The 27426-nt window shown below is 41.1% G+C and overlaps 1 protein-coding gene across 5 annotated transcripts in view; it reads left to right on the top strand.

Annotated features, from left to right (window-relative positions):
- PID1 (phosphotyrosine interaction domain containing 1) overlaps window positions 1-27426 on the top strand; it is an 85879-nt gene that overhangs the window by 25124 nt on the left and 33329 nt on the right. For 4 of the 5 annotated variants that reach the window (XM_040074779.2, XM_040074773.2, XM_040074777.2 and 1 more), the window contains exon 2: window positions 8573-8719. In XM_040074779.2, coding sequence (XP_039930713.1) covers window positions 8585-8719 — 135 coding nt within the window. In that variant the 5' untranslated portion in view covers window positions 8573-8584. Of the gene's footprint in view, window positions 1-4879; window positions 4960-8572; window positions 8720-27426 lie in introns of all 5 variants that reach the window. The other variant, XM_040074775.2, reaches the window with a different exon arrangement.

Raw genomic sequence — 27426 nt, 5'->3', positions numbered from 1 at the left:
CTCTGGGGCAGGCTCTGATGGTGCCCATGGCGGGAGGGAAGGCTGATGCCACCAGGCTTCTTCTTCAGCCCTTGCAAGGGCTGAGGGGTACACCCAGATGAAGACTTCCCAAAAAAGCTGACTTGCTGAAGATGCAGGTCCATTCCCTTGGAAGTGCCTTGTGTCAGTGGGAAATAGGAGGGCTCCTTCTCAGAGACCCTCAGGAATGCCAGGTTTAAATCTTGGGGGCGGTTCTGATCTGGAAGAGGCAGTGCTGTACATTAGCATCAGAGGACTCAGTGATAGAATAGCTTTAGAGGAGGGACTGGATTCTCATTATTTTGCAGCTGTAAACACAATAATTCATTAGACCAAAAATTAATTTGATTTATATTTTAGCAACGCATCACCTTTTTTGTCAAGAATTTGTACACTTTTCTTCTCCACAGTATTAAACAATGTTACTTGTAGCAAATAATCAGGGCAGATTCCTGGTTTGTAGCAGGTGTCTGTCACCCAGTCCCTATCCCTGTCTCCAGAAATAAGTCTTAGCAAGAGAGGTGTCACTGAACCACGTAACTGCTTACCAAGTTATTGATTTATTGCAAAAATGAAGGAGAAGAGTGACAGAGTGAAGCACTGGCTTTGAAAGGGCTGCGCTGGAGAATGCAGTGTCTGTCTGGCAGGTATTGTCTGAGATGGGCTTGTTGTGCCAGGCACAGAGAGAGGAGAAAAAACTTTTTAAAGCATCCTCTGACACAGAAATTATTGGAAAGCCTCCACGAGCAAATTGAAAAAGCAACAGCTGCCTTCATGCTGCAGGATTCCATTGTTTTAATATTGGGCCAACTATACCAAATAATACATGTACTGGAAACTCATGTTAGGAGAAAAATATGTTGGAAAGCAGCTTAAGGGTCAGCTCAAAATCAGAGTGAATGAACTTGACGTATCTATGCTGCTGCATGTTCTATTTTGTTCTTTCTTTTCTTGTCAGCTCCTAATTCTTAATTTTTTTTTTTTTTTCCCTTGTCTTGGACTTGTATTTTGACTGCCATTTGTCCTGAAAAATTCTGGAACTCATAAATTCTTCTGCTTTCACTGAAAAATTTTGGCATCTTTGAAACTGCAGTCTAGTTTAAAATGTCAGAACTAGTTCAGTTGTGACAAAGTTATTAGAATTTGAGAGTGAACAGTAATTTCTGGGGTCGAAATTTTGGTGGTAGTTATTTATGAGAGCAGCTCTGCTGATATATTGGTGAAGGTTTTTTTATGCTTTATTTCTATTGATGCTAAAAAATTGTTCTGTTATAAAATATATATGCCATGAACACCAGGCAGAAATACAGCTTTTTTCAAAATATATTTAACAATCATTAGTAGGTAAAAGACTGTAACAGCCAAATCCAAACAGATATATTTAGATATTCGTCTTCTATCCAACATGCCTAATTTCCACTGAAATGTTAGCCTGGGAATTTAAGCAGTGTAATGTAAAGACTGATGAAAGAACACTTTACTGTGGTACTGTGACTTTTTTTCCTCCTCCACTCATGTCTTAGGGAGGTCTTATTTAGTTTCATGATTTTGAGTGCCCTGAAATATTGACTCCTTCCTTTGTACTCTGAAGTGAATCTCTGTGGTGAGGCTTTCGGTTCTGAACAGTTGTGACTAAACTGGGAACTTGTCTCTGAATATCCTGTATACTTAGATTTGTTTAGGTTGGGGTTTAGTTTGACTGATGATAGAGAGATGTTAGAGGATCAGTCATGAAATTCTCATCTGGCCCTGAAGTTCCCTGCAGTATGGAGGGTGTTTGTATCTGGGGCTGTGTTTTGTTTGGGCAGCAATCCTGCTGATTGGAATCACATAAGCTTGGCAAGAGAACGGGAGCATTCAGCCAGAGCAAATGAAGTACACAGGGTCTGAGAACAAAACGTTTCACATGAATTAAATGGTGAGGAAACAGAAATTCTTTAAACTTGTAGGAAAACAAGGCAATGTGAGCGCTGTCACACAGGCAGCTGTGTGATCACAGCTATTGATAGGGAGTGCCGGTTCTGTTTATGAAATCTTGAGAGTTATGTGTTCTTAGATATGTCTTGCCACCACAGGAAAAAGTATATTCCCAGGAAGTTGGTATCAGAGTGAGATGGAATAATTCTTGGCACTTGCATGCAAAGATGCAGTAGCATCTTCTCTGGAAGGTTTTTTGGCACTCAGCTGATTTTGGTTTCCTATGTCCTTTCTCATGCTTTTCTGTTTGCAGACTTGTGTCCCCTTTCCTTTCATGTAGCTGTGATTTCTGTGTACTACAGGTTTTTCCATCAGAGCTTCATCCTTGACTCCCTCATTGCACTCAGTAATGGCAGAAGTCCAGGAGGGTCCCTGCCTGGCAGCATTGCTTGTAGCGCTGCCTCTCCTGGTGCTTTCCTTTCCCAAGTTTCATGCCCTGCTTGCTTTGATGCCATCTTCTTCTTGCTGTCCTGTCATAAAGGTTAGAGCTTTTCCTGTCAAATGCAGGTTACTCCTTTCTGTGCCCAAACTCTCTCTGCCACCCCATCTCTCTCCTGTGCTGTCTGCTGGGTAGGGTGGAAAGAGCACAGGGACAGGAGGGGGGAAATGGTGGCAGGCACTGGCTGAGTCTCTTATGTGCAACCATGTATGGTCATTGGACATATGGAGAGGGAGCAAAAGTTTCCTGGTTGGTTGTTTTTTGTTTTGGTTTTGTGGAACATTTCCCAGATGCTTTGTCCCAAGATTCTTGGGGGTGCCATGCCCTCAGCCCACTGAGTCGTGCAAAGTTGTGCCATGGACCTGTCTGAGCTCCTCTACTTACAAAATATATCACAGGATGCCTGTAGGCAAGCCTGTCTCACCACTTCTGCATGTTGCCAGCTCTTTGTGATTGAAAGATGAAAATTCAGACATATGATTTTTCACATAAATAGCGTCTGTTACCTGAAAGAGATTGAATGGATTTGTTTTGATAGGCTGGCAAAATATAGGTCTTGAGATGCTAGATGAGATAAGCTTTTTGATAAGCTCCAGATTTCTGGAGTTAGATTGGTTGGATTGGATCTGCTTGAGTATAGCCGTGACATGGTCTTGGGTTTGTGCATGCCAGTTAGTTTTGTGTTACAGAGCAGGCTGCTGATGGGACGGTTTCTGAATTTATCATGATAAATTGCTTCCATCCCTTCTGTAGAGGGTTTTATTGCAGTGTTCAGTACAATGTTTATATGAACTGCTACTAAAGGATAAATAAATAAAGCACAATATAGTTTAATGTGGGGGAGGGAAAGCATTTAAACTGTATTAGCAGTGTTTGTTTAACAAGAAATGGATCAGAGATGACATTTATCTGTACTGGACAGATTGGCTTTAAACAAAACAAAGCCTTGAAATGGATCGGTTTTCATATAGATCAGAATTCTTCTTTCTTTGCTAAAAATCTGGAGGCTTGGTGTTGGGTGGTCCTCAGCTCACAGCTGTGCTCATGTAACTCGTGGGGTAACCACAGTGCTGAAAGTCTATTGTGCTGTCATCTCCTCTTGTACCTATAGACTGGGTATGCTGGTCATCAAATTCCCCTGGGAACAGGCGAGAAGGAACTTTTGTACTTTCCGAAATTCTCTTGCAGTTCGATTCGCTCTGTTGTGTCTTTCCTGTCCAAGGCTGCTTTATCTTGCTGTAGGATGCTGTTGAAAAGTTCTGGGTTCATTCCAGAGCTAAAGGGGTTTCAGAGCTAGAGAGGTACTTGTGCTGAAATGGTAAATTATAGAGATTATTTTTTGGATTTCCCTTCATCTTTTGCTGATGCCCTAACATGGATTTCATCTGGGAATTCCTTTGTAGGTGCCGTAGAAGGATGAATTGCCCAGCGGACTGCTTCTTGTTCTGGCAGATCCCTCTTCCATGTCTTTCAAGTTTTAGAATAACTCTTTTTCATAAGTTAACATCCTGTAATTTTTGGGTTTGGATTCAATGTGCATCTTTGGCAAAATTGGCCAAGTACAGGTCATCTGGAAATGTGGTGCCAGTTTACACAGTCATGTGTTGATTGTAATGTGACGTTAAGAGAGAATGGGGGATGAGGGCTAAGGCGCTGAAGACTTTTCTTTCAATCACCATGTTGCGACACAGTCAACCTTTAAAGTGTATTTATTTTGCTTAACTCCTGCTGCTGGATTACGGATTACAATGAGTCACAGTCCCCTCTTACTTGATATTTATTTTTATACTCCTACCCAATATATAACCCTTCCTTAGATTTTTGGATTTAGGCCTTTATTTCCATCAGGAAAATTAAAAGATCCACTAGGCTTAGCTGCTGAATACTCAATATTGTGAACAGCAGTGACTGTTTTATAAAGACCTGAAGGTGAAGAGCATTATTATTACAAGTTTCAGTGCATAATTTTCTCCTCCAAGTCATGTTTCCTTGCATGGGATCATAATTATTTTCTCCAAGATATTTGGCCTGAGTTTTGGAAGTGACTGTATTTTTGCTGACAAGCTAAACCAAAATCCAAATGCTGTTAATTTTTACTTTGAACCACAATAGAAATTGTGCCTGAACTAAATATGCAGCACATGAAATTTGCAAGTTGAATGTTCTGAACTAGTTAGTCTAAAGGTAATATGTGACTGTTGAGCTGATAACAAAATATATGTTGAACATCATAGAATTTATTGTTTCTTGTGTTCAGTTAACTGGTAGCTTAGAGTGTTAGTGATGGCAGAGTTTTCATTGAAATAAGGGAGCACTTTGAGGGTCACCAGGGAGGTAGAGAGGCTCTAGTCACCTCTGTAGTGACAATTTTAGCCAGTAATGGGTCTGGGCTACCAATTATGGGTCTGGGCTACCAGTTATGCACCATTTGGTTTTCTTCGGCAGGAGGAAAGAATGTCGTTAAGATGGATAAACTACGCAAAATAAACTGATGAAACTTGAATCCGTGAACAAGCAAAACTAAGGTTTGAATTAAGATAATTGTTCAGTATTATTGGCAGCATAAGTTATATTTGCTCTGAATGATATAATGTTCAGCAACGAGGAAAATACAATGCTAGTTACAGGTCTGATGCTTTCTTTGGCATTTAAGGTATTTTCATTTGCTCAAGATATTTTTTAACTTACTGCCACTTTCATACTGTTATGTTACTCCTTGCATTTCTTTCAAATATAAAATCGTATCAGTAGCACAATCTAATGGATAAAGAATGAGTGATGTGTAGTTTTGAGCTGTTGGTATAATCGTACCAGCTAAGAATATCTTGTGATGATGAATTTCAGTAGAAGAGCCACCAAATGAACCTAGTGGTTCTGGCCACTACCACAATGGTATAATGTTCCCTGAAACTTTATTCACTGGATTGCCAAAGTCATGCTTTTCAAGAACTTTGTGAACTTAAAACACTTTAAAGAAATATTTTGAGTTCACAGCAATGGAGAGTGAATGCCTCTTCTCAAAAAATAGGTTGGCTGCTGTTATAGGTCAGCTTTTGCCAACAGTTTCTGCAGAAGATGCCAGTTTGGAGTGGAAACCCAAGAAATGGGTTCAGCGAAGCACTTTATCCTGTTCTTGGCTTAAAGCACATGAATAATCCCATTGACTACCCACGTGTGCTTTACTGTGACTGCTCACATAGTGAAAGTTTAGGCATGTGTTTAAATAACGTGCTTATTTGGGGGCTCCCTGCGTGATGTCTGCTGGCAGAGATTTGATTTTCTTATGGCAGCCATCACATGACTTGTGCAGGGAGCAGAGTGTGGTGTGCATTATCCCTGTGGGCCAAAGTAAAGGCTATTTCTGCATCCACCCCCAATCCTTTCTGCACTTCTCTGGCAACAAATCAGCTGTTTGCTGCCAATTGTGCTCTCGTGTTTTTGGCACCCAACAGCTCCAACTTGCTGCTCATACAAGTATTGAATTGCCTCTGTAAGGCACAGAGTAGGCTTTTCCTTGTTTAAGATTGTATATGTGGTTGTTACGACATGAAATAAAAGATAGATCACTGCCATAGTTTTCTTCATTTTGGTCAAATTGTGCCCTTTCTGTCAGTAGTCCCGTTGAAGTTTATAGAGATGTCAGCAGAGGAGAACCATTTTGCAGGTCCAAGCTCACTGCTCAGGAGGGCTAAATGGAGGTTTTTACATCTGTTGTCTAATGGAAGCACCGTTCTTTACTGGAGAAACCCTCTAAATAGATCACTTATGGAAACAGAGCTCTTTCAGCGCTCAAGGGAGGGAAAAGTTAAATGCTAGGACAAGTTCCTCAACCTGATTAATTCACAACCATTATCTCTGTTGATTCAAAATTGGCTCACTTTGAAAATAGTACAACTTAAGGTTAATAGTACATTTTTTCCATCTCTGCCTTCCTCTTCCACTCCCTGCATCCCCAAGACAGCAGCAGAAAGCCCTGGAGGCAGCATTTGCCAGGGTTTGAAAAGGGGATTGTCACTGTGGAAATTGCTCCGACCTTTGCATGGCTGGGCCTGAGCTCCAGCACCCTTTGCCTCCTGCATCTTTTCTCTTCCAGAAATACCTCAGCAGCAGGTTAGCAGACCTAGAGCCTGTAGATAAAAGCAAGTCAAGCTGTTCCAGACAGCACTTAGTCAGTGGGACCAGCAAGCCCAGCACTGCAGCTGATAATCAATGCTGCTCCTTCAAACACAGCATCTCAAACCTTCTGCTTGCATTGTACTTGTACTTTTTACCTGCTGTTCAGCCTTTGCTAACAACTCCACTGGAGAAGCCTGGGGAATTCCAAACAAAAGGCTGTTAATTGCAACCTAAAGGTAAAATGAAGTAGGTTGTCTCAGTCAGTTTAGAAATCCTAACTGTCAAAGAGCTCTGTTATCTTCAGAAGCATGTCAGAGAATGTTCTTTAATGTATCATCATCTTAAATGGAGTAGTTTTTTGCTGGAGCTGTGTTTGGGAGAGTGAATGGGTTAACGTGTAATATGAGCAGATGAAAAATAGTATGAGTAGAGCGCTTCACTTGGATGAAAATTTGAATGCTTGGACAAATGCCACAGCGGCATTAAAGTATTGCTGTTAACAGGCTGTAACTTCATGTGTGAAATAGGTAAACAAGTACTATTTTCACGGGCTGTTAGTGTATATGCCTTGAACATATTTCTAAGAGTGTTTGAAGTGCTGTACTTCCAGTAGCATAACAATTATTAGACCTAAACACTGACAAACTAAGGACTAAATTGTTAAAAAAGTGCATCAACAAGCTTTCAGTTGGCACATGATAAAGTATTTCTGATCTGGTAGCAAGTTTCTTTTCAAAGGAATATTCATATCTACAAAAAAATCCTTAGAAAACCAGCATAGCATCTAAAGAGTTGATTCATCCCCCGTGTATGAATAAAATGTTGCATAGACACTCTCTCCATCCAAAGTACAGGACTGAACAACAAGGACCTGTGTTGATTTTCTAGCTCCGATAGAGCTTGCACGGTTCTGCGAAATCACTTAGCATCTCTTTCTCTGCAAGCCAGACCCTGTAAGGCTTGGTTGCCTTGCAGAGGTAAAGTGGAGATTGAGAAAAGGGGTGGCTGCAAAGCAAGTTAAGAATATCTTATCAAAAGTCAGAAGAAATGGTTTTGATGAACGTAATATGGAGTCATTGCACACATGTCTGATAACTGCTGCTTGATAAGAGTCAATTTATGGAGTTTTGATAAAGTAATATTTCACTAGACAGTGCTGTGGCATGTTACTACCTTGATTTGGTTCATATCTGCATTTTCTCTCCCTTAGATAAGTAGTAGCATGTGAAAATGTTCCATTTTTCAAATGAAGGCCAGTTCAAAGAAACATCTAAATGTTAAAAAATTTCTCTTGACTCCCCTAATTCCACAAAATTGATTTTGAAGTCTTTTAAGAATTTACTTTACTGATGCTAAGCAATTGCTGAGAAACTTTAAATTTGATGACTTTACTGTCCACTTCTATAGTTCTTCACCTAAGCCTGGGGAGTCTCTTTAAGAAAGTGACAAGTTTTGAGTGACATCTATTCATTGGTACCAAGAGTGACATTTACATTGGAGACTACAGGAAGTATTGCTTACAAAGGATGAGAATTTAAAATTCACATGACAAAGGCGAACCAATGAGGGATTCAGCTCAGTGGGAATGGTAACATCTACAAAGGTCAGTGGGATGAGATTTAAGTACAGAGGAAGGAGAACAAGGATGAATGAATCCTTAGTTCTTTTAATAGTCTTTGATCCCCTGTTCTTTCTCCCTGTGGACATTAGTAGAGGGACTGGGTCTATGAACAGCTTTATTATATACTTGCAAATGGTCAGAGGTTGAATTTAGTCCCTTTGTGGAACAAATGTGAATTGTAAGGAATCCTTTCACTTTGTGTTTGTATATCTTCTTTAATTAAAGGTAGTCTCCATGCTGGTGATAGTAATGAATGTTCTCAAGTCATAGAACTTGTTAACTCTCCCCAGGAGAGCTTGTGAGGCATAGAACAGCAAGTGAAGCATGCAGACACGTCCAATCATTAACTCTCATTTTTCTGCACTAGAACTGGAGGTAATTTATTTTCTTTTTCTGTTTAGCACTTTCAGACCATGTTAAAGACTAAGTTGAATGTCCTAACTCTTCGTAAAGAGCCTCTCCCGACAGTGATCTTCCATGAACCAGAAGCCATTGAGCTGTGCACCACAACACCCCTCACGAAGACCCGGACTCACACTGGATGCAAGGTACTCAGAAGTATAAACTGAGGGAGTGAGACCACTGTGGAGGTGTCCCATGTGATTGTGAGAACTCTAAAGAGACCTGAGTAGCTAACACAGTTCTGAAAATTCCATTAACTGCTACTATTACTATAAAGTTTCTGAATCAAAAAGTAATTGAGCATTTCTGACCAGAAATTTTGGGCTACAGGAGGAAAAGGTTTGGGTTATGTCATAATGCAAATTGTGAAGGATTTCTAATAGCCTGTGATGAACTGCTGGTTGTAAACACTGACGTTATTTCTGTAAGGGCTAGTGTTGCAGCTTAAAACTCGAGGTTAGTTTGGTTGCTTTTGTTATTTTTTTTTTCCTTCTTTCTTTGGGTTTTAAAAGATAGAAAAGGAAGAAGGGGGGCAGGAGGCTTACATCTTGATTTGGTTACGAAACAAGATCAGTTTGCCCAGTTATATCAAAGCAGAGCTTCTTCAAAGTCTGTTCCTCTTTTTAAAAGTTTAATGGCTTAAGAGCCTTGAGTGTATTCTTCTGTGGTAAGAAACCATATAAAAATAGGAAACAAATCTGCTCTGTTTGCATCTTTTCTTGGTGTCATTTTCCTTGATCACAGAGCTCGCCTGGCCTTGCAGGGCCATGGGCAGCCTTGCAGAATGAGCTGGGTTCCAGTCGGGCCTGTGCTGCCAGCTGGGGCTTGGCAACTGATTCCCCTTCACCCAGCCTGGCTGCCAGTTGTAGGGAGCATCCACCTGCCCTTGAGGGTCTCACAGAAAATGGAGACAACTGGGCTTCAGATTCCCCTGCTCTGTAAAGTGTTAACTCCAGGAGAGCTGTTGCTTGATGCTGTGTGTGCTGGATAAGATCCAAAGTGCAATTAAATGTCCTAAACCACTTCCCTGCCACAGTGTGTACACAAACACATGCACACACACTCTTCCTTGCTGGGGGATCTGATGTGAGTGAGGTGGGATGGGAAGAAATTGCTTTCCCCTGCTTCTCTTGGCAAACTGTACTTAGGCACCTCCAGGCCTGGCACTTCCTCAGCAAAGTTTCTTCTTGGGAAGTGTCAGTTCCCAAGTGTTTGACTCTTTGCCTGCCACAACAGCCAGGAGCAGGGCTCTACTGCTGGATTTTGAGGCAGAGCTGCCCTATGCTGATGCAGAGGAATGCAGGGGAAGCGACCCTAATTTGCTTTGTATGGTAACTTGCAGCCTCTGCTCTTCCATGGTGCTTTTTGTCCTTTATTTTGACATCCAATGAACTTTTAGGGAATATTAGCTGTGATCAAAATGGTTCACAAAGTATCTGGCTTTCACCCCCAGTGAGAGAGGTCAGGCATAATAATGCTTTCTGAAATCAGTTTATCTTTGTGAATGTGTATAGAATTTAAATGAAGCTTTTTATTCAACTTGCAGTCCTTCAATTGGAAAAGAATTGCAGAGAAATGTTGAACCCTTCAGTGAAGAGAATCTCATTCTATATTTAGATCTCTTTTATTTATTCATTTATTTTTTCCTGCAGTATGCCATAGCAGTGCTGACTAGGGAACATCTGCTACCACAACCCTCCCATTTTCCTTCTTGCAGAGTTTTTCCTTCTTCCCTTCCCCTGTAACTAGTTTATCTCCTGTCGATGCTGGAGTCTTATGATGGTTCTGGGGTAGTGGCCAGGCCCTCTTCAGCTGTTGTGATTTTCCGTACCTGCCTTGGGAAGATGATTTCATGTGTATGTTGTTCCTGTGGCTAAGAAATCCTCTCCTGTTCATAACTGAAAGGCTTCAATTTTACCCAGTCTCTGTAGTCACAATCTCTTTCTTTCTCCTTTTTTCCTGACTAAATGTGTTCTTCCTGACAGCTGTTAATAGGTAATTAAATTTCCTGTCCACTTTCCCCTCCAATTATTATCTTTTGCTGACTGATATGATAGTAGCGTTACCACAAAAAAGCTAGAATTTTATAGTATGTTTTTATTGTGGATCTGATTTATTCCTGTTATTCTGGGTGTAAGGTGGGAGATGCTGTGATGGTACTGGTACCACCAGGCCTGTCTGGTTCTGAGACTTGGGCTTTTCAAGCCAAGAGCACAGCATCCAGTTTCTACTTGCTTTCATGAGTCTCGCTTTTGTGAACCTTAATAATTTTATTCCTCTTGACTGAAATCCCTCCAATTTTTCTATGTAATCCCATTAATGAGATAGCATCATTTGCCTGACAGAGGCTCCAGACAACTAATTTTATTGCACAGTTTTAACATGAGCCTCAGCTGGCACCATCTTGTTATGGGAACTTGACACATGCAATTGCTTTCCTGCTTAGAGGTCTGGGCATTGGTTTTCTGATGTAATTGCTCTTTTACTTGTCCTTTTATCACAAGGCAAGCTTCTCTTTTTGCTTTCATTTGCAGTTAGCTGCTGAATCTTGAAGAAAACCCCCTTTTTTTGCTGAGATCTGATGTCATTTAGTAATTCAATGAGATGGTTTTAAGAATACAGGGAAATGTCTAGTTTGAAGTAATCTAGGGGAACCCCCACCAAATCTGGGAAACTAAACAAGTGAACAAAGTCAGAGAGCTTTTCTTGTCCAATTCCGCATCAGATGCAACTTTGTTGCCATTGTAGTTTCTCAAATATATTCCTTACTTACAACAGAAGGGTTAAGACTCATTTCTCCTGTAACTGCATGTCTACGCCTGCCTGCTTGGGTCTGATGTGCTTGTTGTCCTTCCCACCCCTCTCACTTGTGGGCATGATTTCCCCGAGCAGGAGAAATGGAGAGTGCTAGCACTGATTTGCAGCACAGAGCTTTGGGTGCACACATCTGGGAGTTTGTGGTGCTGGCTGCCCAGTCGAGTGGGTTGACTCGGGGGCCGTAGCTCCCAAAGGGCTCCTTCCTGCCCTGCTCTGCCCACCAGCCCTGCTGGCAAGTGTGGAGTGACAGCCCTGGGGTCAGAGTGCTGCACCCCATGCAGCAGACAGCCTGAACCAGAGCAGGGTTTCTGGGCACAGCAGAGTACTCAGCCTCTGCTCTTTACCTGGGGTATCATTTGCTTTATTTGAACTGTGGTGTCCAGTGGCTGGGACACAGGTCTCTGGCCTGAGGAGCTGCAGCTTCTCGTCCTCCTTCAGCTGAGGATGCTGAGGCAGGGCGCTGGGATGCAGCGCCCAGAGAGCTGCCATTTCTCTGGGATGCACAACTGGGGACCTGTGTGCATCCTGCCTCTTCCTGCAACAGCTGTGACATTTATGAATGCTGGATCACCAAAGGCTAAGGTCAGCAGCTGCTCCAAGGAGTGGAAAAACCCAACGGGCTTATTGTATCCCTGTAAGTAGCAGGTCTCAGCTTAAGCTAAACCCCCATTCTGAGGAATGACAAAAAGGAGTGAGAATAAATCTTTTGTTAGTAGTTGGACCACATTTTCAGTCCCAGGTTCTGATTTGATTTTATTTAACAGAGCATGTTTCCTATTCAGGTATGAGTGTGATTTAGACGTGTGTATATAAAAAAGCGTCCATTCTTCCTCAGATCCTAAGGATTTCAATTAGACTGTGGCTGTCCTGCTTGTAGATATTTCATGTCAAATGGGCATTCCTGTGTTTCAGCTGGAAACCTTCTTTTCACTTATCCCAGCACTAAGTACCCCCAGACAGAAATCCAAAACCTGGAGTATTTTGAGAAAATAAGTTACTCTGTACTCAGAAAGAAGAAATGCCTGCTTTCTCTGTGCCTTTTAACAGATTTTGTTTAAGTTCTGCATGTTTTATTCTTCCTTAATGTCGTAACCAGCTTATATTGATTCTAATGTTTCTTGATTTATGTCCCTTTGAGCCATGGTGGTGGCACAAAGGGAGCTGCCTAAATGACTTTCTCTCTCCTGCTGTAGCTTTTCCAGGCACTGGTGCAGTAATGCAAAAGGACAGAGGTTAAAAATGCTGTCTGCAATTTTTAAAGTGGTGTAGTATGTTTAATTTTTTTTTTTTCCTTTTTATTGGAAGACTCTTCAAAGTGAAGTCAGTGCTTGCTGAATAATCAGCACTGGGTCAGGCAATCTTATTCTTCCCATTCCCACCAGTGGACAAACTTTTCTTAGCAGCCTGGGAGGCTGAGAGGAGCATAAACAGTGCAAATAATTGTATTTTTATGAGTATGCTTTAATGAAATGGGAAAATATATTTTAGTGATATGGTATTTACAGGAATGATACTTGTTGCTTGCCTCTCTTATTGGATTGATTTGGTGAGTTTATTAATTCAGGCTTTGTGGAAGATATGATGTGGAAACTTCTGTGGTGGTGTATCTTAATTTAAGATGGATGAAAGTATTTTTTAATAATTTGTATAAATGGCATTTGTGCGGTAACAGTGTTTTAAAACCAAGTGTTGCACATAGTGATAGAGATTTAAAAGCAGACAAGAAGTAACACAAGTAAATGGAGTGTGGCCTTTCGGAATAGCTTAATAGCTTCAGTCCCAAAGCATAAAGGAAGTGTTTCTTGTCCTAAGCTGGCTGCAGGCTGGTGATGACAGTGGGGCAAAGACAGTGTAGTGTCAGCAGCTGGAAACCAGCCTTTGCTGGTAACTCTGGGGCACACCTGATGCTGATACGTTTGTCAGCCTATGTACTGGATTTGGGGTGAGCAGTGCCTGAGACACCCTAACCTGTGCCTGCCCTCCAGCAGCAGCTCTGGCCCCTTCAGCAAAACCACAGCCTGCTGCCCATGTCCCTGCTCTTCTGGCTTTGCTGGCTGCTGCCAACAGTTTTCATTTCCCCCCTTGTCTCTCTGTCTTTCTCCTATTTTTCTTCTTTCCTCAAAAGTAGTTTTCACCATTAGAGACAGCCCCTGGGCCTGTGGGCCCTACTAATCAATCTTCACACAAGTGAAATTATCTCACGTGCTTTGAGCAACAGGATGTACAGCAATGCAGCAGAGATTGGAAGTTTGGTCTGCAAGGGCTAAACAGACAAATGGGGATACAATTCAGCATCATAAAGTCACCCTAGGACACTGGGAAAAGCTCATAATAAGTTTATAGGATGAATAGAGAGTAAGATTGTTTGAGATTTTATTATGATCTTTAGAATGACAATGTTTCTCATTGGGACACATATTTTAAAAATGAAACATTGTATTCTAATTCCCTGTGTAAGGGAGTAATTTAGGTATAATATCTTCTCAGATATTACTGCCTATTTTTGGTTTTCTGCCCTGTTAATTTTGATTGCAAAGGCCTTGCAGCAGGACTCTCTTACCGCATACTTGCAAAATATCCCATTTCTCCTCTACCCTACGTGCCTCTATAGCAAGTTTAATAATGCTGTGTTGTTGCTTTTATTGGTCATTGCCTTTTTAAAACTTATAATGTTGTTACTTTTTTCCCTGTAGACCAGACTTTCCCAAGCTGTTTTCTCCAGCATTTCTGGCCTATGCAACCTCTTCCTCTGGTGTCCCATCCTAATCAGCTCAGCTTTCGGTGGCCAAATCTGTTACTGCTTGAGCATTCAGGGGTAAAGCATCTGTGAGGCCTGGGGGGCCCTTCAGCATCTAGAAAATGTTTAAATTGATGAGCCATCCTCCCAGTTTCAAACAGCCCATCCAGCATGGTTTTGGTGGTGGCAATTTCAGGCTCATTCCTCTTCCCCTTCATTGGTCCCCAATGCCTAAGTTTTAGCTCTGGGTTGCTGAAGCGTGGGCGAACGGCTTCCCTCTGCTGCCCTGTAATTGTGTTACTGTTATGGGTTGGTTTTGTGTCTTCATACTGAATCAGACAAAATGCAACAAGAGCGTGGTCCCTCATGTCAGTACCCAGAGACCAAGGCACTCTTTACTGGTTTTTATGTCCTGTTGACCAAAAATGGCTAAAAATGCATCCGCAGTGTCTCTGGGATGGTAAAATGCAGATGACATAAATGGGTAGTTAAATATCTTGTGTTTTACTTAAATTTCCACAAGTACTTTAAAAAGCCTACTCCCGCTGAATGTTTATTGCTCCTTTGCCTACTGAAGTGCAACTGATTGGAAGCTGCACTTATTCTTAAAACCATCTCAGTTTATACTTATAAAACTCAGTAGAAGTGCTCTCTTTGCATCTATATAATGGTCAAGGATGTTTGCTTTTGAGTGCAGCTTTAAATATAAGTCCCACTAGCTGCCTGGTCTTCATTACCATTTTGTAGGCCTGTAAAATTAAGATGACCATTAACTTTAAAGAAACAAATTAAACAAGTGAGAAAAGCTAATAGTACCATCACACCCCGGCCTGCTGTTTTCCATTGTGTTTCATCTGGGTCAGAAGCATAGAGGGTTTTTTTCTTCTTGCTTTATTAAAGACCTTCTACTGTTGTCCTTAAGCATTACTTGTTTTGTATTGTGAACTGAAAGATTGTTTTCCTGCTTCTTTCTCCCCTCATAAAGTGAACCAAAAGGACACACATGACTTCTTGCATGGGGCAAAACTTACTAGCTTCACTATATTTAGATATAGATAAAGTGCTCATTGGTGAGAGATGTAGAGGCGGTAATGATGTGTTTTCCAAAGGTGACATGCATCAAATACACTAATAACCCAACAAGCATGCTGTATAAAGATGAAGTAAGTTTTTAAATTTTTATTTGTTTAATGTTATAAAAGAAAAGGAAAAATGAATCCTAAAGTTGTGGAAGAGTAAACCGCTTGCGGGAACCTTGAAACAGGACTTTATTGGCTGAATCTTGTTCTAACATTGAAAATGGAGAGTTGCATGTCGTTTCTGTTTCAAACCAAGCCTATATGGTTTGAAACCATATGGTTCTGTTTCAAACCTGCCTTGTACCTGTGAAGCTGCTGGGTTTTGCTGTGGGCTGTGCTGTGAGCAAGGTGGGGTGAGGTGTGCAGGACAGCAGCAGCCCTCAGGCAGCACTCACTGCAGGGCGCTTGACACTGGCTGCCCTCAGCTTAGGAAAGAATCTCTCTTGCATATGATTTTTTTAATTACGTGCATGGAAAACCCATTTATGTCAGTGAGAATTTATACTTTAAATAGTGCCGAGGATCTAATAGAAACATGAAGGGAAGATGCAAGTGCAGAAGGTTGTTAAAGCACCCTAATGCTTCATTTCCTGATGTCCAGGAATCTTAGGTGAAGAATATAAATTCGGTAAAGCAATTAAATGAATCTTTAACTGAGCCTGCTTTAAATAGTATCTTCTGCAGTGTTCAGTTTTGCTGTGTTGGATGTATTTTGGCATAACTTTATTTGCTTATTGCTAAAGTGGGGTTGTAAGAATAATGTATACTTGAGAGCAGTGGAAGTTATGTCCTGTCAGATATGTTGGTGGTATTTGTTTTTTCCTTAGCATTTGCACTGGTGACATTTTTCAAGCCATGGTTCAAGTAAAGGGCATCTTGTTATTCAGGAAGTTCTTACATCTCATCTAAAAGTGGTTGTATATTGCAGTCATCTTTATATTTCTGCTTTAACTACCTTCATAGAAGAAAGTATTCTTCATAGAAGTCTGTTTTCTGTGTATGGTGGAGCAATCTTGCTCTGAATATATATATATTAATTAAAGGAAGCTGTTTTTACCTATTTCAGTTTCCTTTTGGATTTTCACTGAGAAAGTGTGTCTCAAATAATTTTAAAGAGCTCCATGAAAAGAATAAGTCCATCACCTTGGGAGGAGAGCACTGGTGACAGGGAGGATTTCTGGGAGCTGCCCTCCATGTTTATGGTCAGCAAAGGGCTGGAAATACCCTGGGTGCACGGCCTTCTCCCTGTGGTTCCCCTTGGGTTTGCCTCCAGAGGGAGAGAGCTCAGTGCTGGGCATGTTGTCAGGAAGATCAGGACGTGAGTTGAGTTTCATAGAGATGTGTGAAAATACACTGAAAATAGGTGTGTGTGTGTGTGTGCACACTCCCAGGACTGGGGACTGTGGTCCCTACTTGTTGGGCTCCATGGGAAGCCTTCCAATTGCTGTGTGCCATGCAGACTGACCAGGCACCTGGGAAGAGAGGTCCCCCTGCCCCAGTGCTGACAATTTGTGTTGAGGGGTCTCCTCAGTTCCTCAGAGCAAGGCTCAGGGTCCCAGGCTTTATCTGTGGACAGACCTGTGCCCAGCACTGCTTTGTCTTGCATGAGTAAATAAGAGCAGAAAGGTTGCACTGAGTAAGCCAGACTTTGCTCAGATATACGTGTGTTCGAGCTGGTTTTCTTTGGCAGTAGACTGTAGAAAATAACCCCTAAACAATAAAATCCCCTTGAAAACACAAGGGTATAGAAAGTCACAGCATCCATTGTCACGTTGTGCTTTGCTCCTCCCCTTGCTGCATGTATTTTATCACTTGCACAGCCATTGTGTACATTACGTTTCTTCTGACTGCTGTAGTTCTGCCCTTGTAGTCAATGCATTGGGTCCCAGTGAAGAAAGCAGGTGACAGTGCATGATATGGGGCCTGGGAAAATTTTTTAAACTTAAACTGAAATCCCTTTGGTTGTAATCTAGCACTTTCTTTGGCTTCAGAGCTTTGACATTATTAATTGCCTTTGATTCAACAAAAGCCTGAATTGGAAGCCATTGGCCCTTGATTTTGTTAGCAAATGGTATTTATCAGCAGAACCTCTTAGTGTAAAACAAGGCACTAAACAGTTTATATTTCATTGAGTTATGAAAGAGATAGTGATTGGCATTCAACGAGCACTGTGTAAAATGCCAACATACGGGACTAAAAAATGCTCTCTGTGACTCTGTTTAAGAACAAGCACTGTCCATTCCTGAATTTCCACCCTTGCTTGTAAAAGCCAAGGGAAGCTTGCGAGGCACCAAGGAGGCCAGACACCATGTGCAGGTGAATGCTCAGTCACTCTTTACTTAGGGTTATCTGTACTTCTGTGGTATTTCTGAGCCAGAAAGATCCCCAAGCCCCTTCTAAAACAGCTTTGTTGTTCCCTGCTGCTCAGCTGCCCTTCTCTGCCAGCAGCCCTGTTTGCAGGGGTCAGATCAGCTCACCAGAGCTCAGGGAAAGCTGTGTGGGCGCACTGTACTGTGGATAAAATACACAAGGGGAAAACTGAGAAAGAGTGAGAATTAAAATGCATACTCCTATTAAGTGGTAATGCATTGAATGAAGATACTAAAAAGCAATATATATTAATGAAATTCCTTTGATGCACAAAGCTCCAGAGAATACTTCTCTGTCTTGAAACATGAATGTGAGTTGTTTTGTCAGTCTTAGAAATACCACTTTTCAGCGTACTTGGAGCTGTTGTTTAATTATAGCTGTCTTTGTAGGAGATAACATACCAAAATAGTTTTCTCTGAAAGAATATTTAAATTTCAAAACCAATTTAATCTCTCTACAGCAGGAAATATTTAAATTTTGAAATTCCAAATTTGCAGAATACCTCAGGAGATAATCTTCAGTTACACGTATATCATATAGCTTATGCCAGTAAGTTCCAGCTTTTGCAGTTGGGCACAAAGCCAGGACACCAGTGTGAAGCACAGTCGCACTTGCAAGGTCCCAGATAGCTACAGATGTCTCAGGGTATTTATTTTTTATGCTGTAGAAAATATTGTGCTCTTTGCAATTGTTCAGGCAAAGCCTTCCGGTCACAGGAGCTAATTGCTTCCATAATAATTAAAGTTCAAATATCTAAGACCTAATATCTTTAGACATATAAAAATTAAAATGAGATTGAAATTTATTATGTTGGCTATGCTGAGCAGATGCTGCCGTCACTGTCAATTGTTTTGTTCTAGTATGTCCTTGAGAAATGTTTCCATCTTTGTGTGGCTGTTGCAATGTAAGGATGGAGCTGTGATTTGTGTTGCTGGAGAACACAGGAAGCTGCTGCTTCTCCATGGCCCTCGGGGCATTAGGGACCCTGCTGGGAGCTGGCTCTCAGGAGGAGGAGGCACCCTTCCTTCATAGCACATGAAGCTATTCTTTAACAGAATCAAAAAACTTCTGGTTTTCGGTGGCTGCTCCCTGGCATTGTTGCAGTGGGCACCTCCCCACTCACCAGCATGAAATGTGTCGGGAGAGGTGTTGGCAGATCTTTTCAGATGTGCTTTTTCACAACAAAGGCATGTGTGCTGATTCTGTGAAGGTATTCTGTGCGGCTCTTCCCCTGAAGCCATGGATATTGTTTCTTTGATTTCCATTAGAATACTCCAAAATTTGCATTTGGCACTGTGTACCCACTGCTCACACTAGTTTGAGCCAACATGAGCCTTCTTGGGAATTTGTAATCTCTGTTTACAGCTGTACTATGCTCAAACCCAGCAGTATTTATTCTGGTGCCAGTCCTGTGTGCTTGAAAGCTTCCCACTTGAGCAAAAGACACTGGCAAGCAAGCGGGTTGAAATTGCATTATGGATCCATTCTCGTGCGGTATGATGAGGTACCAGTGGCCGAGCCCGTAGGTGCACAGGCTGCCGGAATGTAGATTAATGTTGCAATCCAAAATGCTTTATGTCAGAAGAGAAAGGAAGGTCCTTTGTGCCACCTCTGTTTCTGTTAGCTCCAGAAGTAATCCTCTTCTCCTTGTACTATTGCAATATATTCTGCAATGCAGTCTGATGTATAAATATATTAGCTCTGAAGAGAAAGAAATTTTTCCATTCCAAGATTTGGATGTCAGTGTCTGAGACTAATAACTTATTTTATTTATTTTATTAAAAGATTATTTTCTTTGCATCATTAATTAAAAGTTCATAACAATAACCATCACAATGCTGCTGGGCAACTTTAAGGCCTGATGCATGCTATCTATTGCTGATCAATTACCTTTCTTGTAAACTATTGTGAATATTTGACTTGAGGCTGGTAGTAATTCTGTAAGCTTTCTTCTCTGGGACTCTAAGTTGTGTAGGGATAACAGGTGCAACAGAAGTATGGGGATATTTTGTTTGTTTGTTTTTTCTCTAAGAAAGGAGACATATTAAGTTTGAAATTTACAGTCTGGTTTGGAAAATGAGTAAGTACTTCTAAGTTAAGAACTTCCCTTGTATTACTAACCCAAGAATCTCTGGTATTCACTTATAGTAATTTCACAGCAAAATCCTATTAAATGATACATATTGCCACAGAAATAAAATACTGAATTTCACATCAATGTAAATTTGGAATTGAGTTTATCATGTTTTATCAGTGAATGAAAAACTAATGCTGAATTGGTAGTACCCTGTTGACTTTGATGAAGCAGAATACCCACTGAGGTTGTGGTCCATCCCTTTTTGGAAGCTGATGTTTATTTGCCTGTTAGATACTAGGATTGCTTTTTGAGTGCCAGAGCATAGCACACTGAGGAAAAAGAATTATTGAATTAATCAGCTAGGGCATGATGACATGATCTTTTGATTAAAGTGCTCTCAAGATTTAAAGGGCATGGCAGTGACCTCACTTTATAATCCCAAAACTGAGATGTAGATAACTTTACATTTGATAGATGTCTGTACACAAACATTTCAAGTAAGAGGACATTAACTTAAATGAGCAAATTTTGGAAGACAAACAAGTTGAAAGAGTCTTTATAAGTGTACTTTATAAAGTTCACTGAAGATTCATTGAACTGTTTCCTGAGAAAGATTTGTCAATGTAGTAGTTGTTTGATGGGATTTTTTTCACCCTTGGAGACTTGTTTTATTTCAATGTTTGTTGTGGGTCCCCCATCCCACAATTTATTTTTTAAAAGGGGGAAAAGCAATTTTTAAGTCAGAAACAGATTTAAATTAATATCTCCAAGGTTAGAGAAAGATCTTCTTAAAGACTGTTATAGTTGAGTAGTAAATTGGGAAGGATGCTAAGGAAAATAGAAAACAAAATAAGATAATATATGTGTGTTGTGATTATTTTGAGAATATCACTGAAGTTGATTCTGAGTGTTCTCTGGAACAGGATAAACAGAAAACTAAACTGGTTTTAGTTCTTTATGAAAGCTGCTTTTTTGACTGAATTATCTGTAGGCTGGGAGTAATTCCCTTGTGCTGATGTCTGAGTCATTCTTACAAACAGTGCAATACTACACTTCAGCTTTGTCAGCTGTTTGTAACCACAGTGGCCAGAATCCCTGTGGGAATTATCATTAATGGGATGCAGTTTTTGAGTTGGCTTTGCTATGGTACAAATTGGCATACTTCCTTTGACTTAACTGCCATGCTAAGTTATAGCATTTAGGAATCTGGCATTCCAGTTTGACATGTGGCTTGGAGTTTCTATTGATTGAAAGCAGTCTGTTAATAAAATCAAAGTAATTGAATACAGCCTATAGGAACCAGTGCTGCTTGTCATTTGTTATTAGGCAGAAACATTAAAAATATTAAGTAATTCTTGAAATGTTTTTTATGAAACAGCGTAATAGTAATTTAAAGAAAGGTGTGTTTTCACCCCAGAGCTTTGCCTTGAGTTGCATTTGCAGGCCTTCATACAAGGCCAAATAAATTGTGTCACTCTGCGTTCCCAAATGGGAAAAAATATATACATCTAAGAAATATATTGCATATGTAATTTAAGTTTGGAACCGTTTACAGCACTTCCTTATAGTGAGGATAAACTTGATGACTTTAATTACGAGTGACGTACTGATGAACCGCTCTAAGGTTTTTGTTCTTCAGGGCTTTCCTTATGTGCGTCTATAGGGTTTTGTTCAATGTTCTCAGTTTTATGCAGACAGCGAGTGTCTTCAGGGTGGCACTTGTCCCAAAGCAAGGCAGTAGTGTAGGCTATGTGCCCTGAAGGGCTTTAACACGGGCTGTTGGCTGGAGCCAACATCTCTAGAGGCACATCTCTAGAGACAGCCCGTGCTGTAGTGCCTGTGCATGTCCGTGCATCCCAGCTCCCGGCCCTGCCACCAGCAGTATTGAGGGTTCTGAATGGCACCCCAGCAGCCACTGAGCATTATTTGGCAGCATGATGCCTCTCATGGAGCTTCTTTGAATGGTTGCAGCCCCCAAGGAACTTGCTGGCCTGACTGCCCAGCCCCAGCTCCCTAGTCACAGCTGCCACTGCCTCATGCTGCTGTGGTGCTCCACTGAATGCTCTCAGGCACGTTTACCTAAGGTGCAAGTGTGGCCTTTTTAAAAATTGTTCTGTTTATGGGCCACTAAATAAAAGATGGACAGGAAGACACATGGTGGGATCTCCATGTCCTGATCCTGCTCAGCAGCTGCAGTTGTGCCAGCTTTTCAGTTTCTGTGTGTGGTACTGTCCCAAGCCATTGAGCCTGGGTTAAATAGGTAAATAGATAAGTAGGAACTGATCAGGCCACGGGTTTGGGATATCCGTGTACCTCCCTGGGATGCTGACTACGCCTGTTGGTCACGGGGCTGCCCCGGGCCCAGCGTGGCTGTCACCTCCCAGAGCCATTCCCTGGGCTCTGGTTCAGGGCTCTAATGAGGGTATCTGCTGTTCCTTGCTGGCTGCTGGCCATTTTGAGCAGAGTAGGGATGGTTTTTGTGTGTCCTCTACCTTCAGTGACTCCAACCTTTGGGGCCAGGTGGCCCCTGCTGCCATCTGGGTACAGAGGAGAGTGAGGACATGGTCTGGCTTTGTCCTGGCCTCGAGGACCCCTCCTGGCTCTGCTCTCTGATGCTGGGTTCTGACCCTGGCCCGGGCAGTGTCCCCAGCCAGGGGCCAGGGCCGCTATGGGATGAGTCCCAAGGCTCCTGGATGTGTTCCCAGGTGTCTCACCATCCCTGACATGGGTGGCTGCTTGTGCCTGCGGGCTATGGGCTGAACACCTGCAGCTTTTTTGGAGCCTTTGGAATGCTGATAACCTAAACCAATAGGAATAAACCCTTCCTATGTCCAAAGAGAAACAAAAGAAAGCAAAAGCTCTCTGGTGTGGCTTTGGGCGGAGGGTTGGCCGTCCCAGCCATGCCATTCCTTAGATCCCCCTTCCTGTCCATTTTAAGGACACTTGCATGTGACAATAGGCCTGAAATCAGACATTGCTGACTTGTGGCCCTTTGAAATATTCTCAACAAGAGTTTATGCAGTGGGAATTAAATTCCTTTTGTTTTGGACAAAAGGGTTGCAATTTGAGTCCTTCACTTGTGGCACTAGAGGACTCTCAGGGAGTCTAGTGTGCAACCAGAGATGTGTAGGTAATTTATCCCCTGGACTTGGTCTTGGATCACGAGGCCTTCCTGCTGTCTCTTTAGGTTTGTTAGGGTGCCCTCATTTTGCAGTCGAGTCCTCCTGTGCTGCCTGTGGCTCGGCTGCCTGATGGGGGCCTTGCTGGGGATGGTGAAGAGCAGGGAGGGAGGAGCAGGCTTGGGATGGTCAAGAGCCCTGCTTGATGATTGCACTGCCAGGCAAATGGCCAAACCAGGGACATCTCTCAATTACGTACGATAATATTAAAACACTTTTCATAGGACAATTTTTATTCAGGTAGCTCCTCAGTAAGGCAGTGAATTTTATTTTGAAGCGAGATGTAGAGACAATGATTACGGAGATCTTTGCATAATTTTGCCCCCTCTTTGAATTAGATTGTATGTTTGTTCTCCACTGGCTATTACTTTCATGCCAGTATAAGTACAAGAGGTTACAGAAGTTCATGATGTTTCTCACATTGTAGCAGCTTTCTGCATACCAACCCCTTTGCCCTTTTGACTACATGAAAAACTATAAATGTGTCAAGCAGGAAGATTTAAATAAGCGCTGTTAAGGTCCCAGACACTCATTCCACAGCTTCGATTTCTTAAGAGCTGTCTGAGCTTTGCTTTACGTGCAGCCACACAGTCATGCCGACTAAAATCCTGCTAATTATTTTGGAGACATTTTTGCATGATGTGTCTTGAGAAAAGAGTCTAAGCATCTGTGAAACAGATGAAGTGAAAATTCCTCTGGCGTCTATCAGCAAACATAAGCAGGTGGAGCATTTCCAAGTTTCTGCAGCTGAAGGAGGGGCTCCACAAAACAAGGTTGTTTGCAGCACAGAGGGGAAATGAAAAATAATTACTTCTGTATCTTCATTTGATGCTGCCTTGTCAGATAAGGCCAGTTCAGGAACAACAGCTTTCTGCTTTATTTCAGGGGCCATTGTAAATTGATTGTCAGGTTTTTCTAGGAAATGAGCAGGGCGCCGCAGACTCTAAGATGCAAATTACTGAATCTAGAATTGTGCACTGCAAATAGGGCTCATTTCTCAGTTTGAAAGGTGTTAAAAAGTTTACACTTATTGCCTCTGCAAGGTTAATCAAGGTAATTTCTGAAATACATTGCTGTATCAATCTCCTAATGGTTAATTCCTGAAAATCAAATGGTTTTTATGTTTTAAGGCAAACCCCAGGGATTTAGAAATAAAAAAAATATGCTGCTGGTGCCCACTAAAGGAAATGTGTGTGGTAAGAAGCTGTTTTTGCTGCCCAAGATGAAAGACCAGCTGGCATCAATTAGCACTTTATGCACATGCACTTTTGTAGAAATAATTTTTACTGAGCAGATCTCAAAGCCACTTAGTTAATCCTCCTAACAATCCTGGCCAGAGTCTCCCCATTATACACATGGGCAGACTGGAAATTGGGCAGATTTAAGTGACTAATCTGTAGCTGCAGAGTGAATCAGTTCTGTCCCATCTTATCTGTCTTTGCAAGGCAGCACTACCTTTTCTCAGAAGGGAAACCAAAAAACAACGTACAAGTTACAGCGATGGTTATGTGGTGTATTTTAGAATATCCTTTATGAAGCACTGCCTTTAAACAGTGTATAGGACAGAAATAAAATTTGTTTATTACATGAAGGACAACTACAGAGGATTGTCATTTGTACAATAATTGACTTCTCTGCTTCAAGTTCATTGTTTATTGTTTATATTTTTGTATAACTGCGTAGGCAAAGAATGACATTTCCCAGTACATGAGAAAAAGCCTTGCTGTCTTTTCAAGACAGAGAGACAAGATTTTTTAAAAAATAAATGCTTTCTTCTTCTAAGAGCATGACTATGCAAAAATGCAGGCATGCTAAACTGGACCCGGGGTGTGAAATGAGCAAATGTCCTTCACTACTTTCTCTGAGGTTGGCACCCACTAAAAACGAGCTGCTGCCTCTTTTCCATTGTAGCCTTTAAAGGCCAAGAAAGTGCAATTAAAACATGCAAATATGTGGCTAACCCAATAGTTCCTGCTGATATGATTAGACCCATGGATGAGAGCCCGGTATCCTTCTTTTTGACTATTGTGCAGGGCTTGTTGGTCCCTGCAACATGTGGGGTGGGGAGGAAGTGTGAAATTCCAGACTGTAGTTGAGAGAAGGATGTCACAAATGTCATCCCTAAAGCACTGGGTCTTTTTCTGTGAGATTCCAGAGTGATGAGGAGTTTTAATTTTTTTTCCCCCCTCTACCCCAGGAAGGTTGTTAAAAAGGAAGCAGGGAATAAAAAAAAAAGAAAAAAAAAGCTGCCTAGTTCCCTAGTATCGCATGCTGCTGTGGAAATTAGACAGTAAAGAGACAAATTATCCTGTAGTCATGCCTGACTGTAGCCTCAAGATATGAAGTGTTTCTTTATTTCCAGCTGACAGAAGGTATAAATGAGGATCATCATTGTGAATGAGCTGGGATGCCCTGTGGTTTAACCCTGCATTTGGTTAAGCTGGTGTGTTGGTTCACATCTCAGGGCTATCTTTTCAATTAATTCTTCCAGAGCTGATGAGCTGAATAACGTGCAGTGTATTAGGGGGCATGTGCCAGGTGATGGTGAAAGTGCTGCCTGATTATACAGATATTAAAAGATATTTTTAATAGAGTGCTGTATATTCATAAGCAAGTCCCCGATTCATTTTAGAGCAGTATAATTCCACAGAAAGTGCACTAAACATGCAGAATTGCTCTGATATCCCCCCACTACAATATAAAGCATAGTTGTATGTTCCTCCAAGATGAGAGGAGTGTTGCATATAAAGCCAGCTGCATTTTGTGTAATATAGGAAACATATTGTTCATATTCTACCAAGTGAAATCTGTTTTGGATTTCTTTCCCGAGGGTCCAGATCATATAAATGATTGTGGCCTTTGCTGTATAGCACAAAGCAAGCCATGGTCTTTTCATGTCTGGAACAGTTTGACATAATCAAAATGTATATAAGGTATTTAAGATGCTTGTTCAGCATATAAAAAAAGCTATGGCTCAGGCTGCTATTCCCAACTGTAAAATTCAGAGATCTTAGTAGAAAATGAAATCCCCCAAAACAGCATGCATTCCTCACAGTTAATATATATTAACTTTATCCAGTGTTTCATTCTCTCTCTTCTAAACATAAAAGAAAGGTAAGGTAGTGTTGGCCACTGCTGTACTGATCCTTTTATGGAGTGTGAATAATGCTTATATCCTTGACTTTTCCCCGGGTCCAGTTACCTTGCACACCCATCAATAGTTTGGGCAGGAGATGGGTGTGAGTGTGGTTGAAGGTTTCAAATGTTAAAAGTGAATCCCTACAAATCTTCTGTGCCGACCACCTCTTAATGTTTGGATTTCAGATTTTGGATTGAGGACACAGACCGTGGCCATCTCTGAATTATTTTGTAGAGACTGTACAAAAAAACTAGGAGAGCGATTATGCTTGGCTCTACTGGATAGATAGCAGAACATGCTGGCATTGACACCATGAGTAAATCCTCATGGTTTCTTTGTGGTGAGAAATGAAGTTTATTTCATTTTACCAAAGTTTTGGTTCATCAGAATGGATTTACCTGGTAACATATAGGGGTGACAAAAATGGAGACTGTCCATCCCTCCCACCCCTTTTTTATTTTTTGGTAAGACAGACAACATTATATTTACCCTGGCCTGCATTTAAGCACAAAGTTTAATCAGGTTTCATGTTTTTTGTGGGGGTCAGATATAAATGTGAAAGGACAAGAACAAGTCCAGTTTACTAGGTGATATTTTTAACATCCTTCAAGACAACTAAAATGGGAACCTGACTGAAAGAAAATCAAGAGTGTTTTTGAAGGGATGTGAGTAATATGGAATGCAAGTAGCATTGGCTGGAAATGTTACTTTCAAGTCCTTTAACAAGTTCTCTAAAAGATTGGCTCAAACAAACAATTTTCCAGATTATTTTGTTTTTAAAAATCCCCAAATAAATTCCAAACCATATAAGGATTTTTTTTTTAATTTTTTTTTTTTTTTTTTTTTTTTTTTTTTTTTTTTTTTTAAAGCCCACAGAAATAATATTATCTTGGGGCCCTTTTGGTCCTCTTTGCAGAGTACCATGAAGAAAATCCATTATTGCCTTTATTTCACTGTCATTTACTCTAGATTGAATGGAGATTGATTGCTCCTCTGTGATATTCTACACTAGCAGCAGTGGAGAATATGATGCAATCAGTTTAGTCCTGATCTTGATTGTCAATAAATGTAGATTCAATTATGTCAATTTATTTATTTTATTTTTTTTTCAGTTCATACAGTCAGTTCCCCTGCTCTCTCATTGTCTGAAGGCTGCTTTTTTAACCATAGTTTTAGATACAATTTTTTAGTCCTGTTTGAAGTTCATGATGACAATTCTTTTGATACTGGTAGCAGTTGGATTTGGCTGAAGGGTACTGTTGCATATTATGACTCTTGTTTGGTTTTTTACTCTTTTATCCTTTAAATAACATACCTTTGACAAGCAGATTGCTGACCTTGGCCTTTTTTTTTTTTTTTTTTTTTTTAATATTAAAAGAAATAAATAGCTCACTAAAGCAGTTAAAAGAAGCAGCTGCAAGGCAGTTTGAAAATTCACAATGATTGCATACTTCT

This window comes from Hirundo rustica, chromosome 10 (assembly GCF_015227805.2).
Source record: "Hirundo rustica isolate bHirRus1 chromosome 10, bHirRus1.pri.v3, whole genome shotgun sequence".
Taxonomy (NCBI): domain Eukaryota; kingdom Metazoa; phylum Chordata; class Aves; order Passeriformes; family Hirundinidae; genus Hirundo; species Hirundo rustica.
Note: the sequence above shows the minus strand (reverse complement) of the source record. Positions and strands in the feature narration are given on the sequence as shown.